The sequence below is a fragment of the Mycteria americana genome, chromosome 5 (assembly GCF_035582795.1).
Source record: "Mycteria americana isolate JAX WOST 10 ecotype Jacksonville Zoo and Gardens chromosome 5, USCA_MyAme_1.0, whole genome shotgun sequence".
Lineage (NCBI taxonomy): Eukaryota > Metazoa > Chordata > Aves > Ciconiiformes > Ciconiidae > Mycteria > Mycteria americana.
In genome coordinates, this window is record NC_134369.1 from 49252446 (window position 1) to 49269752 (window position 17307).

The 17307-nt window shown below is 55.5% G+C and overlaps 1 protein-coding gene across 2 annotated transcripts in view; it reads right to left on the minus strand.

Annotated features, from left to right (window-relative positions):
- Window positions 1-584: 584 nt before the first annotated feature.
- The window catches only part of ISM2 (isthmin 2), a 411356-nt gene continuing 394633 nt past the window's right edge, over window positions 585-17307 (minus strand). Inside the window, exons 3-7 of one of the 2 annotated variants that reach the window (XM_075503357.1) lie at window positions 7006-7266; window positions 6153-6510; window positions 5157-5297; window positions 4553-4630; window positions 585-4023 (exon numbers count right to left, since the gene is read on the minus strand). In XM_075503357.1, the coding sequence (XP_075359472.1) occupies window positions 3506-4023; window positions 4553-4630; window positions 5157-5297; window positions 6153-6510; window positions 7006-7266 (1356 nt within the window). In that variant the 3' untranslated portion in view covers window positions 585-3505. The remainder of the gene's footprint in view (window positions 4024-4552; window positions 4631-5156; window positions 5298-6152; window positions 6511-7005; window positions 7267-17307) is intronic. The other variant, XM_075503359.1, reaches the window with a different exon arrangement.

The following is a 17307-nucleotide window of genomic DNA, read 5'->3' on the forward strand; positions in this document are numbered from 1 at the left end:
AAATTAACGGCAACAAAAAGTTGTGATCCCTGGAAAACGTTGCAAATCCCCCTGCTATCATTAGCTGTTGGTTCTGGAGGCAGTTTGCCAAACCAGTTTTCCAGCTGGGATGCTGCTGGGGTTTTTTTTTTTTTTTACACCCACTCCCATGATCAACACCTGCTTAAAGCAGTGTGCTGGTGTAAGGTTGGCTGGCACCCAGGTCTGGCCAGGCTGAGCATGGAATAAAACCTGGGGTCAGGGCTGAGGCACAGGCAATGCATTTGCTTCTCAGCACTGACCCTGATGGTCTCCTCGTAGGAGGCTTCCTTCCCTGTGAGCAGAACTTCACATATCTGATGGCTGTGGGCTCCGGAGGGTGTCTGTTAGCTGTGATTCTTGCAGCCAGGCACTATCAAATGCAAATGCTAAGGGAAAGAAGCAAAGCCACCAGGGTTTTTGCTGCGGCTGCAGCTGGGGACCCAAGACATGTAGCATTCAACGTACTGTCATCCCTCTCAACCAAAACAAATAGCAACATATGCTTCAGTCCCAACTGAATGACATCAGCAACACATATGTATATAAAGTGCTTTATTGCAGCATCAGAATAAAGAATTCTTCTCTATGAAATTTTGTAGAAATAAATGACATTTTATATATATTATATATAAAAAACACAATAAACTTAGGAAGTGGAAGCTTAGAGATTCATCACTTAAATAGCAGTGGGCTGGACAGAGTCTTTGATGGGATATAAAAATAAACGCTTGCCTAATGTCTATTTTTCTCATGGTGCCCCACAAAGCCTCCAGGTGCGTAAGGTGCTTGTGTGAGGAACAAAACTGCTTCTTGTTTCTCATGCTCCAGTTCATGCCTGTATCGTCCAAACCACAGAGGCAGCGAGACAGAACAGCCACTCGGCTTTCAACCAGCTTGGGGGGGGGGGGGGCTCAATGCAAGAAATTTTTCTACTTGCCCTTGGATGGGAACTCCATTTATTACAGAAATTATAGTTTCTTCTTTGGGGGTTAGACTGGTTGACTTATGCAGTATAAAGAGGAAGAGGGTGCAAATCCTGGGTAACAGTCCTTATTGTAAGAGCTTCCTCAGAGAGCAGCCAGTCTAACAAATTGGCTGAGCTATTGAAAGTCTCCTTCAAGACAGGCTGTTTGCAGAGGTCCTGCTTCCATCCGTGGGTCCAATACTGGACACTAGGCATATTTAATGGGAGGTTGTTTTAAAGAAATCTGTGCACTGATGGTAAATAAGCTCCTCTGAGAGTCTGCTGATGTTAATGATGACATATGACATGGGAGAGGAAATATGAAGATGCTCTGCCGAATGACAGAAGATAACAAGCTCATCCTTCCATGGCCTTCACCACTCAATTTGTCTGCTTCCCATACAAATGCCTCCATGTCTGTTGCTGAGCCTCCCCACACACGTCCCAGGCTCCCAGAACCAAGCCCCCAGATCACTGTCACCCCCTCTTGACCACCTCTTTATGACCTACCTCTTTACCAGAAACTAGTGAGCAAATGACCATTTGGGCTAGGGAACATGTAATGGTCATGAAAATTTACCAGGGTCTGGATGTCCATCCATGCTTATTTGGTTGTGTCTTCCTTCCCACCCTTTACATAACACTGGCCATCTCATTCTGCACGCCTGTTGGGAAACGGACGGTGTCTGCTTATGTTTTGATAGCACCCATAACTGGAGTCTGGGGATACAAATGTGGAATAATAGTTAAATAAGAATAATTCAGTGATAACTTCATTAATACTTTTGTTTTACCAGCAATGAAGCGTTAGGTACTGATGACCAAGGATGCAATATTCTATCAGTAACCAAGACAAAAGGATCAACATACACTCAACATATATAAGACACTCCCAGAAAGACTGACCAAAGAGCTATCAGACTGTGGATATTCACTGGCCTTGGAGAAAGATCCTGCAAGGAGGACAGACCCAGCACAGGACAGTCAACCAAGGACCTCTGCACACAGAGAGATGTTTTTTTGTCCAACAGTGTCATGCAGAAAAACATGGAGTAGCCAACAGCCTTGGGTGAAACCTCTAGTCTAGAAATGACTCCATTCTTCTTTACGTGTGCTTGACTTGCTCTTTTATTTCCTCTGATGCATACATTTGCTAAATAAAAGCTATGAACAGTTTCTGCCAGGTTCAGCAACTGAATGTCCAGGGATAAAGGTGCTCAGCCTAGTTTCTCTGTGGGAAACCTGGGAGCTCCCAAAATACGCTGGGAGAAACTGCCATGGACCTGCAAAAAGCTGAATAAAACCCAGGCAGGACCAAAGCGCCAATGGAGAGCATCACGATCCATGATCTGCAGACACCAGGTATTGACATTATTAGGACGTGTGTGTCTTCCTCCTTTGGAGCCACACTTGCTCGCCTGGCCAGGCAGTGAGCCCGAGCAGTGCAGGGTGTGCTCTCGACTTGCTTTCTCTGGGCTGCCTCTCGCTGGGGGCCTGGGCAGACACAGCACGGAGCAGGGCCCCAGGCCAGCAGCACACCAGAGAGGGGCAATGCTGGGTGCTCCCAGCAGCACCTGACTTGTTGCCACCGAGAACTTGGCTCAGTGCTTTTTGCTCCTCTCCAGCAATGGCACGAACGGTGGCCAAGCTGCCTCCTGCCCCCGGCAGGGCCGTGGGTGGGAAACGCAGGACTTTCTGCTGGGCCAGGTCACGGGTGCTCCCGAGCACTGAAACCTGCTAGGGGCTGCTGGGGAGCCGAGGTGTGGAGGCGGGCTGGTGGTGGGACTTGCATGGGTGCTGCCACCCTGCTCCCCCAAGCACTGTGGCAGAGGGGCTAAAATGCACACAGGTGGTGTCCCCCCCGTGCTGACCTCCTCTGAGGTCCACCCGTGTCTGGCTTTGGCACCACGTTCCCTTTCGCAGCCAAAACCACGGCGGCAAGGCACTCTTGCCAAGGGAGCCCAGGCAGCCAGTCTCCTCCTGTCCCACGCCCTCCCTGGACCCGCGAAACCCTGCTAAGCCTCTCCCTGCTCCTTCCCAACCGCGCATGCAAAAACCCGAGGAGAGGGAAGGCCCCACTCTGCACGCACGGCTGGGACAGCCCTGCCCCTCCCTGGGAGGACCCACCACCAGCGTGTGCCAGGGCAGGTGCACAGGCAAGAGCAGGCAGCTCTGCCTGCAGCAGGCCAGCTCCTCAGATGCGGCGTGAAGCCAGCAGGAGCTGAGGCCATTTCACCCTGCGGATGCCCAGCTTTCAGGTTGCATTGAAAGATCGTAGAGAGTAAAAGCAGATGGGAGCAGCCCCCCGTTCCTTTTACGCCTCCCATCCCCTGCGGCTCCCCGCACGCCAGCCCAGGCCCCCGGGGTGCCGAGGCACCCCTCTGCGGGGGCGAGACGGACCGCGCATCCTCCCGCTCTGCCCGGCGCCAGCAAGGAGCCCGTGAGCAGGGCTGGGGCTTCACCAGGCTGGGCCGGGGTGGGAGCCGGCGGTGGCCGTGGCTCCTCTGAGCGTGGCTGCGGCTAGTACTCCTTGGCCTCCTGCAGCTGGGAGAGGTACTCCTCCTCGGCGGGGTTGTCAGCACACCGTCGCCCATTGTTGGGGGGCCGGACGGCGTGGTAGCGGCTCCAGTCGCCCTTGCAGAGGATCCAGGGCAGCATGTCCACCTTGTAGTGCAGCTCCGGGGAGAACTCGGTGCTGATGAGGTTGGGGACGCCGGCCCCCTTGCCGCGGGTGATGAGGTGGGTGTGCTCGTCGTAGCAGCAGTGCTGGGCAGCCAGGGTGGTGCTGTCGAGGGAGAGCATGGAGCGCAGGCAGAAGCGTGCCGTCGGCTTGTAGATGTCCAGGCGCTCCTTGGGGCCGCTGGCGTCCCGCCATCGGAAGCTCTTGCCCTGCCGCTCATCCCGCAGATTGACAGCACTGTAGACGGCCTCCAGCGGGTAGGAGCAGGGGCAGCTGGGCAGGTCCGTCAGCACCTTGCTCAGGTACTTGGTGAGGAAGTCGCTCTTGCAGTTCAGCCACTTCTCACAGCTGTCCACCTCTGGGGGGGGAGGGCACCGAAAGGGTGAGGGCACGTGCAGCCCGCACCCCGCTTTACCCAGCTGCCATTTGCCCATGGCCTCGCCAGCACCACCAGCGGAGCCTGCAACTGCCAGGCAGGAGCAGCCAGGCTCCTGGGACGAGCTGGAGCCAGGCTCCATCCCCAAGGCAGTGACAGAGGGAAGGGGTTTCGTGCTGGGGCAGAGCTGCCCCTTACAGGGGCTCTGCCCAGGGCACCCATCATTACAGGGGCCGGGCTGGCAGCATCCCCTCATGGGAGAGGGCACGTGGCAGGCTGGCCTCAGCCACTGCACCGTAAAGCAGGACCATGCTGTAGCAGGGCTGTGGGAGGAACTGGGTTTCCCAGCATGACTGCCAAAACCTGCACGTGGCAGTGGTTTGGGTGACTTAGGTCTGGACACCAGATGCAGGAGCCCTTGGCAGAGCCCTCCCCACCAGCCAGCTACACCCCCCATGGGGTCTGGCACCGAAGCCCCGAGTGCAAGGCAGAGGCAGAGGCGGAGGCTGACCTGAGTTGAACAGCTCTGTGGTGTTGTCGCTTTTGAAAGGCATCTCCTCTGTGGGGAAGACCATTTCCCCCTCTGCTCCTTGAGAGGGAAAAAAAAAAATCCAAAGAGCCAGGTTGAACACCAGGAGGAGCGGCGGGTTTTTTCCCTCTGTCAGGGCACCAAACACCACTCATCTTCCACCCCCTCTCCCACCACTGCTTTGGCAACACAGCCCTGTGCCCAGAAGGAAGGGCCAGCAGCAAGACACGCAGGACAGACCCACCCAAGGCTGTGGGTTATGCAAATCCCACTGGATGGAGCCAGCTCTCAATATGCCTCAGGACAGGATTTCAAGCTCCTAGTGTGAGAGAGGTGCAAGGAGGCACACACCAAGCTGGACGCCAGCTCTACCACCCCTGGGCACCACATAACTGCCTAGGGAGCCATGAAGCCCCATCAGAGCTTCTTCGTGGAAACAAACCCCTGTGGTCATTAGCCCAGATCACATTAAACACAGCTAGTTCTTGAAGCATGAGCAATGCCCAGCCCGCGGCGGCAGGGGACCAGCCCACATCAGGGTCAGACAGCTTGCTCATACCAAGCGCTGGTATGGCCGAGAGCTCACCAGGGCAGCGTGGCAGGTCGCAGGTCCTCGACTCGGTCGCTGTGCAGGCGTAGCCACAGGACCGGGTCCTCTTCTGGTTGCCACTGCCACAGGTGATGCTGCAAGGGGACCATGGGCTCCACTCTTCCTCATCTTCATAGTCTGTGGACAGCAGGGGAGAGGCAGAGAGAGGTGGACCTCAGCAAAGCCTCAGCAGGAGAGGAGCCAGCAGCCACCCAGGACCTCCCTCAGCTCTGCCCTGTCCCTGGGATGTCCTTTACGGAGATGCAGAGCCAGTGCTGCCCGGGGGCACACGGAGGTGTCTGGCCATGTGATGCCAAGGACCAACCCTGTCCTCGCTGGCAACCACAGGGAAGCAGCCCCCAAGCAAAGGCTCTCGTTCTCACAGCTTTGCCCATGGTCGTACCGACCCAGACAGGCATCGCTGCCTATCCCCATCCTCACCGAACCTGCCTGATGCACTGGCCATGATGCTGAAGCATCACATATTAGCAAAGGTTGACTGGTTTTGGGCTCGTGGCCAGCAAGCTGCAGGAGGGAGCTGCCGTGGTGCCCTGGCCTGTCTGCCCACCGGCACCTGCCATCTAGCCCTCTGCAGCTCCTCTCCTGGGGGATGCCCAGGTCTGTGGCAAAGGCTTCTGGCACTGGTGTCACTGCAGGGACCTGAGTCGACGGCAGCAGCACTTGCCATTAAACATTTACACCGTGTTTCTCATCTGAGCACGCCTTCGCTGGAGTCCACACTCCAGTATGATTACATGCAAGGGCAATTCCTGCTGGGACGCTGGTGTGTCTGACTGCTGGCAGCCCCAGCTGGGTGCTGGCCTTGCTCCTCGGCATGCTTGCTTATTTTTTAAGTAGGAGCTGAGCACCAGCGTGCTGTGATCCCAGGTGCAGGGCTGCTCCCCCTGCAGCGAGACAGGGCTGTGGGTCAGGCAGGGGAGGGGAGGGCAGCGCCGGTCTGCAGGGCAGCTGTGCGAGCCCAGGATGACTCACCATAATTATACTTTTCCTTAAAGATCCAGTTCTTCTGCCCGGGCCACCGCTGGTCCCAGTCACCTCCCACTCCACTGAGCATGGACTCTTCCTCCTCATACTCTGCTGTGTAATCTTCCTCCTCCTCTTCCTCTTCCTCCTCCCTGTCCCCTACGTCCAGGTTGTCATCCTCTTCCTCCTCCTCCTCCTCCTCCTCTTCCTCCTCCTCAGCAGGGTCGGTGTATTCCCAGAAGAGGGGCCAGAAGAGGTCCTTGTGGGACAACCACTCAGAGGACGTCAGGGACCAGTCATTGCTTGTCTCCTTCAACAAGTCCATCTCCATCTCAGCCTGAGGATCATCCACCACTTCAATAGTCACCTGGAGGCCAGATACGAGGCAGGGCAGTGAGCCTGGGAACAGCCCTAGGACAGACCTACCAGCCTATGCACTGGTTCCCAGCCTGAGCAGCCAGAGATGCTTTGGGCTACAGGACAACGCGATGAGTGCAAGAGGTCTCGCCTCATCCGGAGGGACTGAGCAGGGGCAGAGCGGGAGGCGCAAGGGGGCTGGTGGTCACCCACAGGGACCACCACCACCCTCAGAGATTGAGAGGTCACCCCCGTAGGAGCGTTTGCTCCTGCTCTATGGAGAGGGGCTATGGGGGGGCAGGGAAATGGCCATGAGCAAATTCCTCTGGCAAGGAGCTCATCTGCGCCAGCTATTTGCATCCGGTAGTTACCAAGAAGACAGATGGCAGCAGCCACACGGACCCCACTCATGAGATCTTTCCTCTTAGGGAACTAAATGAGGCTGGGGAGCACACGTGCTGCTCGCCTGCATCCTCCCCGCAGCGCGCCCAGACCTGCTCCCCACCTGGATGTTGGGGTTCTGGGCACTCAGGTCCACGTTAGCCAGCCCTGGCAAGCTCTGCAGGTCCAGCACGAAGGGCAGGCTCTCCTCCCGGCCAGCGCCGCTGGGCTGGGGCACCGCCGGGCTCCTGGCAGCCTGCTGAGCCACCCCGCGGCGCCTGTGCCGCCGTGGGCCAGCCTGCCCGCTCCGCCTCAGCCCCCGCGCCTTGCCCGATGGCGGCAGCTCCTCGTCCCCCGCCGAACTGGGGTCGGATGAGGCAGAGACCTGGAGAGGGAAGAGGCAGTGAGGACATCTCCCGAGGGTGGCTGTGCAGGGAGCAAACCGCTGCCCAGCAAAGGGAGGTCTGGTCTCCTGCACCAAATGGTTCCTCCACCCCATCTTATTGCAGCATCAGGGCAGCAATTAACATGTTAATTAATCAAGTTAATACCCAGTGGCCTGTACTGTGCCAGGGCTCGGCCCCACTGCACCTGAACAACCTACAGGTCTACTCAGGCTGGTGCTTCCCATCCCCATGCCTACCCTCTCTGCACCCCTCTGCTGTCCCATTGCCCATCTCACCTGGCTTTCCACTTCTTGCTCTCCCTTTTTGGCCCTCGCTTGGTCCCTGGAGATGGGTAATGGCAAGGGCTGCTTCTGGTCACAGAGTTACCAGAGCTCATGCTTAATAATTGTATATATTTATATTAGAAGTTTATAACAAGGGCTTTATGACAAGGGGGAAACCTCACCTACATAAATTGTTCTGTGGTGTCGGTATTAGGGCAGACGACTTCAAGCAACACAGGTTTAATTGAGATTTCAGATGCTACCCAAAGGCTACCACAAGGAGGGAAAGAAACTGCTGATAGATATAACCCAGCTACCTTTATCTCCTTGGGAAAGGGAAGATGCCCGGTGGAACAGGACAATAAAACTTAATTGCCAGTGCTGCCAATGGCTCTAACCGCTGCTACTGCTGCGGTGGCACGTGGCGCTTCACGGCCAGCCCTGCCCAGGAGGTGCATGGGGAGCGGGCAGGGAGCAGGCAGGGAGCAGGCAGGGAGCCTCGCCGGGACGGCAGTGCCAGCCGGCCGGGGGCACGGGGAGGCAGCCAGCGAACCCTGCCAAACGGCCGGGCTCGCGTCGAGTTCCCACGTTCCTCATCCCTGCGCTCGGCGCACGCCGGCATAAAAGAGCGCGAGTCAAAGGGCCAGCAGGCTCCAGTGCGCCCGAGAAACTGGAGATGGGAACAACTGGCAAAGCCCCCCCGCGGCACTGGCCGTCCCCGGGAAGGTCTGCGGGGCCCCGCGGCTCGAGCCTGGGAGCGGAGGTGCCCGAACCCCCAGCATCTCTGCCAGTGGCTGCCTATTTCTGGCTGCCCAGCTGAAACCCCCTTTTGTTCCCAAGCTCTCGCCCTTCGCGCCAGCCCAGCCAAGAGCCGTGGGATTAATGAAGAGAGCGGCGTGCCCCCTCCCCACGGGGGAACGCAGAGAGGCATTTCTACCTGCAATTAGAGCCAGATGGTTTGGGGAAGGACTCCCCTCCCTTTCATCCTGATCACTGGAGCACTTCAAAGGCAGCTGGAGCCTGGCCAGGCTCTCATGAGTGCACACAGCCTGTCCCCAGCCCCGTGCCCGCACATCAAAGCCCGCGACCCCCCCGTCCCCGGGGGAGGGAAAAGAGCAGCAGGGACGCTGCTGGTCCCTTGGCTGCTGCCCAGAGCGGGCTGGACGCGGGGAAGGGCCGGTGACAGACTTCACCAGATGGGCCCGGAGGAGAGAGGGCTGCGGGGAGGAGGGAGCCTGCGCTGCCCGGCGAGAGCGTTTGGGCAGGAGGGCGGCTGTGGCACTGCTGGCAGCAAATGTGGGCACAGCCAGAGCCCTCTGCCTGCACCCTCCCCTCCCAGCTCCCTCTGCCCCCGTCCAAAACCACAACGGTTTTGGGAAGGCCCGATAGGAAGGATGGCCGGCTCTGCCCCAGCCTGTCTCCCGGCGCCTCAGTCCCTCACCAGGTCTCCTCTTGTGCCCAGGGACTCCCTGGCAGGGAGCAAGGAGGAGCCCAGGCGGAGCAGAAACAGCAAGGGGGGCCGAGCAGGCAAATCTGGCCGTGTCCCGGTGCTGGCTGCACGACACTGCCCGCCCGTGCTGGGTTTGCTGCCAGCTGTGCGTGCCCAGCGCAACCCCTGCACAAGGGGCTGCCAACAGCCCTGCGAGGCTGGCGCTCCTGCCTAATTTGCAATGAGCTTATCAGGGCTGGGTAAGCTCGTTCCACAGACAACCCAAATTTAATACTGATGGAAAGCAAGGTCTCCTCTAGCAACAAGATCCGAGCTCACCCAAGGACAGCAGAGCAAGCGAGCCAGGAACAGACTCCAAGTCTCCAAACTTACACGCAGTGCCTAATTCAGATTTTACGCCCAAACAAGCTCAAGAAATTCAGAGTACTGTTCCCACAGGGAAAATGTAGAACTGCCCCAGGGGAACTGGCTGCGAGAGTGTCGCAGGGCGAACAGAACTCCCTCAGCTCCCAAATCCTCTGCAGGCACAAAGACCCCGGGGGTGTCCGCCCTGGATGGCCCAGAGTCCTCCAGCAACGGTCACTGCACCATACCACCCAACCCTTCCCTCCTGCTAATGCCTGCATCGCTCCGAGGCTTTGCTGGCTTGAAATTTGTCCCTGCATCAGAAGATGTCCCTCCTGAGCAAGGTCCTGCTCAGTGTCCTGCCCCAGCCGATCGAGCCATGGATTTTAGCGAGGTCCTATGAGGCCCAGTGTTCCCTCTGGGTCACAGCATCCATGGCACCATGATCCTGACGAGCAGATGTGTCTTCTCTGTGTCACCAAGGGGGTCCCGCCAGCCACGCAGGCAGCTGCCCTCGAGGGTCACACTCCTGCTGTGCAACACCCACCCTCTCCTCTGCTCTGCCTCAGGAACAGCTGGATAAAGCCATCAAGCCTGGAGCTAAGCCACTGCAGTGCATCGGCTAAAGGAAGGGAAGAGCTGGCCTGTCCAGAGTGAAAACTCTACTCCCCCGCTCTCCACGGAGCACAGGAGAAAGGCTGCAAACCGTCACAGAGATGGTTGTCAGCAGCTCCCTTCTCCTTCTGCCACTGGGGAAGGACGCTTGCCACCACACCGCAGAAGCAGAGAGCACAGTGCCGGGAAGCCATCAGTATCTCACAGCCAAGCTCCAGCCTTCTCCTGCAACCAGCCAGCACCAAGCAAAGGAAAAAGCCGAAGGGGGAAGTGCCATAGCTCCTCCTGCATACACTTGGGATGTCCTGCCTGGCTGGGAATAAGGGTTTCTGGGGCAGGAACCCGAGAGAAACTCTGGGGCAGCACTCGGGAAAGAGCATGCACTTTCCATTTGTGAAGACCGTTTAGACTGAAGGCTATAAGCAGGATCTCATCTGCCTCCCTACCAGCCCAGGAGCCCTTCCCACATTGTCCAGGCTCTCCCGCATGTAGGACTGACCACCTAAACACCTTGGGGCACAAGCTCAGCAAAGATGTTAGGAAGGGGAAGGAACTCATCAGCAATTCACCCCAGTGTTGCGCCTACTTTGTACATAACATGGGTGACAAGCTGTATGGGGAAAGGCCACAAATCATTTCTCTAGAGACTAAAGGCTGGTATTTTCCCATTTCTAGTCCATACACCTCTACTAAAATTGGTCAGAAACCTGAAGATGGCAAAGAGAGCAGCCGCAAAACCATTTCAAGGGATGGAAAGACTTTTCCACTGAAAGACTTGTACAATTCAATTTGTTTGTCACGTTAAAAAGAGAAAGCACTGACTTGATTTCCCAGTTCTTTAAGGCAATAAACCACCAGGCACCAGAGACTCTCTAATCCAGAACAAAAACACATAATAGGAACCAACATGTCCAAGTCAAAGTCAGACAAATGCAACTGAGGAATAAGGATCGTGCTTTTAATGCTGTAGGTGACTAACCACAGGAACAAGCTAACAGGGAAAGTGGCAGTATCTCTTGTGGAGACAGTCAAATCCACGTCACTGGGCTCAACACATATGTACTGCATCTGTGCTAGGGAAGAAATTCAAGGATCTCATGATTTCTTCTGGTCTTAAAATCTGTGATTTTGCTATAAACTTCTCTAAGACTCTGAACTAAACCTGGGTTAAGAAAGCAAATGATTGACATTCACGTGCTGCAGCTCTTACATAACAATGATTAGAGATGTGACATCTCAGGTCCTACAGCAGTTCAAAAGCTGAAAACACCAACAGACTAGTCCCTGTGCTGTACTGCCCTTTGGCGATGAAGGACACCACTATGCTGCCACCACAGCCACACGTACTCGTCCCTCCAGCGCGTCCCTCAGCACCTCCGTAGGCACTGCAAGTTGCCAGTGAACCCACCAGCAGCGCTCTTTGGAACTACATACATTGCTGAGCAGAGCTGCTCTTCATCACAGGGCTAAACCCAAGCCAAGTACACTTGAGATAACTCCCCAGCGAGCAAAGCACTGCTGGAGCCCGTGCATCAGCCTGTGCACCAGCGGAGCAGAGCAAGCGAGTCCCCGGCACAGGACAAGCTCAGAGGATGCAGCTTCCACCCACGCCTACCCCGAGCCAATTAGCAAGCGCATAAACTTGTTCAGCTTGAACCGAGGAAACCTGCGCACACGGGAGTCAGATCAGAGGCAACGTTCAGGCTGTGCTGTGGGCTTCTTAACACTGCAGTGAAGAAAATGACGTATTTGCTAAAGGCCAGTATCACACTGGGCTATAATTATAAGGAATGGGGGTTTTTGTTGCTTAATCATTACTGCTTGTGTTAGGTTTCCTTTGAACAGTTTTATCACGCTGAACTGAAACAAGAACCCACCAGAAGAACTATTGATCTTTTCCTGAATAGAGCTGAGTCTACACAAGTGTCTTCCAACTCTTTCCCCCAAGCTCTCTCCAACATTATTTTAAAATCTGTCCTGCAGTTTGTTGCAAACTTGCCCACTTATGAATTAGCCAAATACAAAATAGAAATCAGAACATGTTTTTCTTTTTATTTTTTTACCATAAAACTTTTCCTTTCATATTCACCTAAATGAGCTGCAAAGATCTGGAGAAAGCTTTCCAAAAAAATTTGTCTTTGGACTGAAACCAGGCAGGAACAACTCTAGAGCAGGGTTTTACTATAAAGCTATGGAAGCAGAGGGACACCCGTTGGTTGCTTCAGAAGGAAGCCCAGCCTGTCTGGGGGCAGCTCTGGGGCTGTAGTTTGCAGAAAGGCTCAGGACGGTTTTTGCTGGTGGGAGTGGGAGAAAGGGGAGGTTTTTCCAGTGCTAACAAGTAACGCTGTTAAGTCTCTTTAAAATAAAGGAAGGGTTGAACAGCAGGGTAATCAACAGGAACAAATCCAGCGTGCCACGCTGCCTCCCTCCCATAGTGCTGGGCATGCTCTCTCCTTGATGACTCCACCACAGACACTGCTCAAAGAAAGGGCTTTTTTAGCCCAGCCGGCTGAGGCTGCCTTAGCCTCCCAAGGGCTGTAGTTTGATCCTCCCGGCTCATAACCCACCCACCGGCACACAACCCATCCACTGGCAGTCTTTCAGCCAGATGGAAAATCCACTGGACGCACATCAGGCAAGTCACCCCTGCTACCCATCAGCTCATCACCCGCTTAACAGATTTCCCAGAACTGTGCCAAAGCACAGCGTGCTTCTAGAGGTGTCAAGAGCTGGGTGGGTGCCTACAAGAAAATGGGGAAGGCGAAGATGCCACTCAGTCCTTGTTACTGTCTGTAAGACCTCCCGAGCCACAATCCCAATGATCAGACACAACACATTTAGACTTGTAGGCAGGTGGTTTAGCAGGAGCCGTCACTCAGGGTTTGGACAGGTGAGCTCTGGAAGATCTGCCAGAGGTAATTTAAGGCAGTGGACACCTCCAGCTGCCTCCCTCTTCTTTGCCCTGGGTTACGCTCCTGCCCGAAAAAGGGCTGTGGCACGAGTAAAGAGCAGGACCATGATCTCCCAACTGCTCTACTCACTGGTCCATTTCAGGATCAACTCGCGCTTGAGTGCTGTTTTTGTTTTTTTTTAAATAAAGACACAAGCATCTCCCTTTAGGTTTTGGGAGAGCTCTGCAAGTGCTCGTGGAACAGACAAGGCACTCGGTTAGCATGCTTGCGTGGGCAGATCCTGTTTATGACAGACCAGCAGGAGCCGGCAGCAAACCGTGGGCTGTGCAGATATTATTATGCTCTCATGATTATAATTTTCATGCAGTTATCAAAATACTTTAGATCATATGTAATCACTCTCTTTTCTAACTAGCTTCATCCCAACTGTCTTGAGTAGGGAGCTGCAGGAGGCAGCATCAAAGGCTTCCTCACATCTCATTTATTTTCATGTCTCACATTTATTTTCATCTCACAATTGCAACAAATGTAATCCCAAAACTCTTTCCAAGATTGGTGACTTGGTTGCCCCCGAGGCAGAGCCAGCCCTGGGACAGAAGACACCACAGCACAGAGAAGCAGCAGCACGCAGCACCGCGAGGAGCAAGGACACGGCATAGCTGACTTTGTGCAAGACTGAAAATGGGGCAGTTGGCCAGGCTGCTGTCAGTGCTCCTCACCGCGTGTCCCCGTCGGCACAGCCCAGCCGCTCTCACCGCAGCCGGCTCTCCTGTGGGCACGCCGATGAATAACTTGCCCTTGGCATCCTCAGCCAACTCCCCAGGTCACTTGTGACACAAGGAGGACAAGTAGCAGCCCGGTGGCTTTTCATCTCTCTCCATGCCTGCCTGTTGCCCTCCTCAGTATCAGACACAGGTGCTTCTCTACTATAAATATCTTCTCCCTCTTTAACACAGACAAGTGCTGTAAACCCCTCATTTTGCAGACAAAGAAAATGACCTGTCCCAGGTCCTCGGTAGCCTGTGGCAAGGCCAGGAATAGATGCAGGTCTCCCATGTTGTACTTGGAGAAGGCTCTCGGGAAGGTCCACCACAGCTTGGTTTCTCCTCTCCACCTGCCCCCCAGGAGGGACTGCCGTGCCTCCCACATGGATGAACCATACAGGCCTTGCAGTGGAGAAGCTGGGGCATCTGGTTAGCACCACTGACGTCCCAGCACAGCAGCCGGGGCTGTCCTCACACCAGAGACGCTGCCCAAGTGCACAGGTCCAAGGGCCGACCCTTGACAGGTGGTGCCTGCTGCGAGGAGCCCAGCCGGTGGCAAGGCACCCTCACCTGAAAGGGAAGGTACCCCTGAGACCTCTGCTGCAGCCAGGCCAGCTGGGAGATGCTCAGATAGAGCACAGCAGCGCGTACGGGAGCAGGGCCCCTGCAGGGACTGCACAGAGAGGTTCCGCGGAGAGGTGAACAGACACACATCCATACCCTCTGGTGCTCTCTGGCAAATGCTTCTGCTAGGGCACATGTTTTCTGTTAACATAGTTGAGCTGTAATACACATAAGCTCTTAATGCATCGGACTGAGTTGCTGTTAACTTGTTCCAGCTCTAAACCCCATATGCTTCAGTAACCATTAACTTGTTCCAGCTAATGATCCACATTTGTTAGCTTGCACACCGTAACCCTCCAACTGCTCCAGCTGCTGCTTCCTTCCCCACCGCAGCCCAGGCAAAACTGAAAAAGGAAAAAAAACCCAAATATAGTGCAGAAACCGGAGGGACCAGACCAATGCCATCCTCCTCCTGCCCCCCCAGCCTGCTAGAAGAGGTTGCAGCGTGGGGGGACACAGGGCAGGCGGGAGCGCAGGGGGCACCCGCTCCCCTTGTCCCACGCAGGCTTCCCCCCCATGCAGGCAGTGGGGCAGGGAAGGCAGCTGACCAAACAGATGCAAATCCATCAGGGATCCCTTCAACAACAGACAAAAAGGGCACCTGAGCTGGACTCGGAGCATCTCCATGCCCTGCACAGGAAGGAATCCAGGTAGGGATGCTGCATCTCAGCTTCCCGAAGGGGCAAAGCTGGGGTCACTCACAGCCGGCAGCCCCTGCCCCAGGTGCTTGGCTGCAGCTCCCCAGCCCAGGGGTGAGCTCGGCTCCCCCCTGGCAGGATTTAATGACTCCCCAGACCAGTGGCAGGATTTAATGACTCCCGCAGGTCAGCGTGAGATGGAGAAAGGGTCTTGGGGTAGGGAAACCTTCCTCTCCGGTCCAGTCTGTGTCATTCATAACTCACTTGTTCATAAGCTTTTCCAGGACAGTCCCTGCTACTTCTAAGTGCCTCACCAAAAAATAATTACTTTTTTTTTTCCCCACCAGATGGGAGCCTGAGGCTTGCAGGGCTGCAGAGGCAAGTCCAAAGTCAGAGGAAAGCTAGGGCACATCCAAACAGGGAGCCCCACTTCCCCAGCATCTTAGCCCCCAGCTGACCCCTCCTCTTCCCTTCGGCCAGTCACTTCCCAGAGGGACCTCAGCTGTAACCGCAGGGTAGGCGCAAACATGCAATAGCCGGGCTGTAATCCTGGGTGCAGGGGAAGCCAAGCTGACCCTGAGACACCCACAGCACCTCTGGGCAGCCCCACATCTCCTCCACTGGAGGCACGAGGTGGGGCACCCTGCAGATGCTCCCCAGGAGAGAAGAACTAGATGCTCCCCAAAGGGAGATCTTTGATTTTTAAGGAGCAGCCAGCTTAACCATGTAATACAACTGCAGTGTCCCCAGAAGTGAAGGGGTGGGGGGGAACAGTGGATGTGAAGACATCTGTACAACACCTTGTCTCGCTGGAGGTGCTGCATGGCACGGCACGGCACGGCACGGCACAGCTGGCCTCCCCTGGGATTCTGGCTGCTGCAGGAGTGGCTGCAGGTGAAGGGGAGGGCAGCAGGAGGGAGCACTGAAGTGGTGGGGAGGAGAGGACATCCCAGGGAGGCAAAGAGGTGCCGACCCTCCGCTGGTGGGGCACCTCCTGAAGCACCTCCCGGCCATCCCACAAATACTATCCCCTCGCCCGGCGAGCACCTCGGGGCTCAGCTGCCAGGAAACAGCCAGGGCTGGCTTGCTCGCCCCCAGGCTCAGGCTGATGGGGCTGGGATGAACGGCTCACCTGAAGGGCACTGTACCCATGCCATGCGCCAGCCTCCCGCTGCGCCCTACACGATGGAGGCTCCCTTGGCTGGGGACATGTTCCCAGCCCTGCCTCACACCCCAAGTCCTGCATGCTAGATAAGGCTCCAGCAGACTGGGCCAAGCAACAGCTCCTAATCCAAGATAAACCTACGCCTCGCCACCTCTTCCCTGCATGCACAGGCGCTTCCTGGCCGTCTGCAGCTGGGTCTCTACCTCGCGCCCACGCAGCGCTGCTGAGGACCAGCAGAAGGCAGAAATTTACTGCATTTTGTTCCCTTTGAAGCTGTATCCTTCCCCTGGAGACTAAACCAACCTGCAGCCCAAGACACATCGGTGCCCTTCACACCAAGAACCACCTGGGACTCAGAGGCAGGTAGGTCACCATCTTTTTGGTGTCTTCATCTCATAAGTACCGAGATGAAGTATATCTCATAACAGCTTCTCAGACAAGCCCCAGGAGTCCCTAGACACAGGGAACATACAGAAACTCAACTGCCTGGAAGCAATACCATGCGAGCTGACTTTTACAGCTGGCCACGTAAAAGTATCTGACAGCCCAATGAAGGTTCCCTGCAAAAATGGTCTACCAAAAAAAAAAAAAAAGACAAGAAAAAACAGTCCTTGCACTTTTGCAAGCTTCTGTCTGAAATGGAAATGTTTTCACACTGAAACAGGGCTCTTCCCTGCTTCTTGGCTACAAGCTCCAGTACTTTATACAAAAACCGAGCCTCTGGCTGACAACATTTGCTTTGGAGGAGCTGGACGGCACAGGCCACCTTGCTGTCATGACTGTAGCTCAGACTGTCCTCAGGCTTCCCTATGGGAAGTGTTCGGGCATCTTGTTTTGGGGATTATTCCGAGTGGAAGAATATTTACTGACACTATGGAAAACAGAAGATCCCTGGTTTGCACTCCCTACCCCTAAGACACCAACAAGAGGAAAGCAGGAATTAATCCCCAGCGCACTCCCTCCATCACCTCGCTGGGCTTGGAGGGACCACGGCTGGAGGCAGGATGAGTCCCCCGGCCTGCCTGTCTTTAAGGAGAAGGTCCGCAAGGGCCGGACACTTTTGGAAACCCAGAGAGAGGACCGGGCAATGCCCTGTGGAGCGATTTATGCCTAATCTCTTCCCCTTACATGTGCCTTTTACAGGAACCCCTTTGATTGTGACAATGGGAAGGCAGCAGACCTATTTGTGCAGTGAAAAGGGAAGAAGCCCCCTTGTTGGGCAGCTTCCCTACACCCGGCTCCC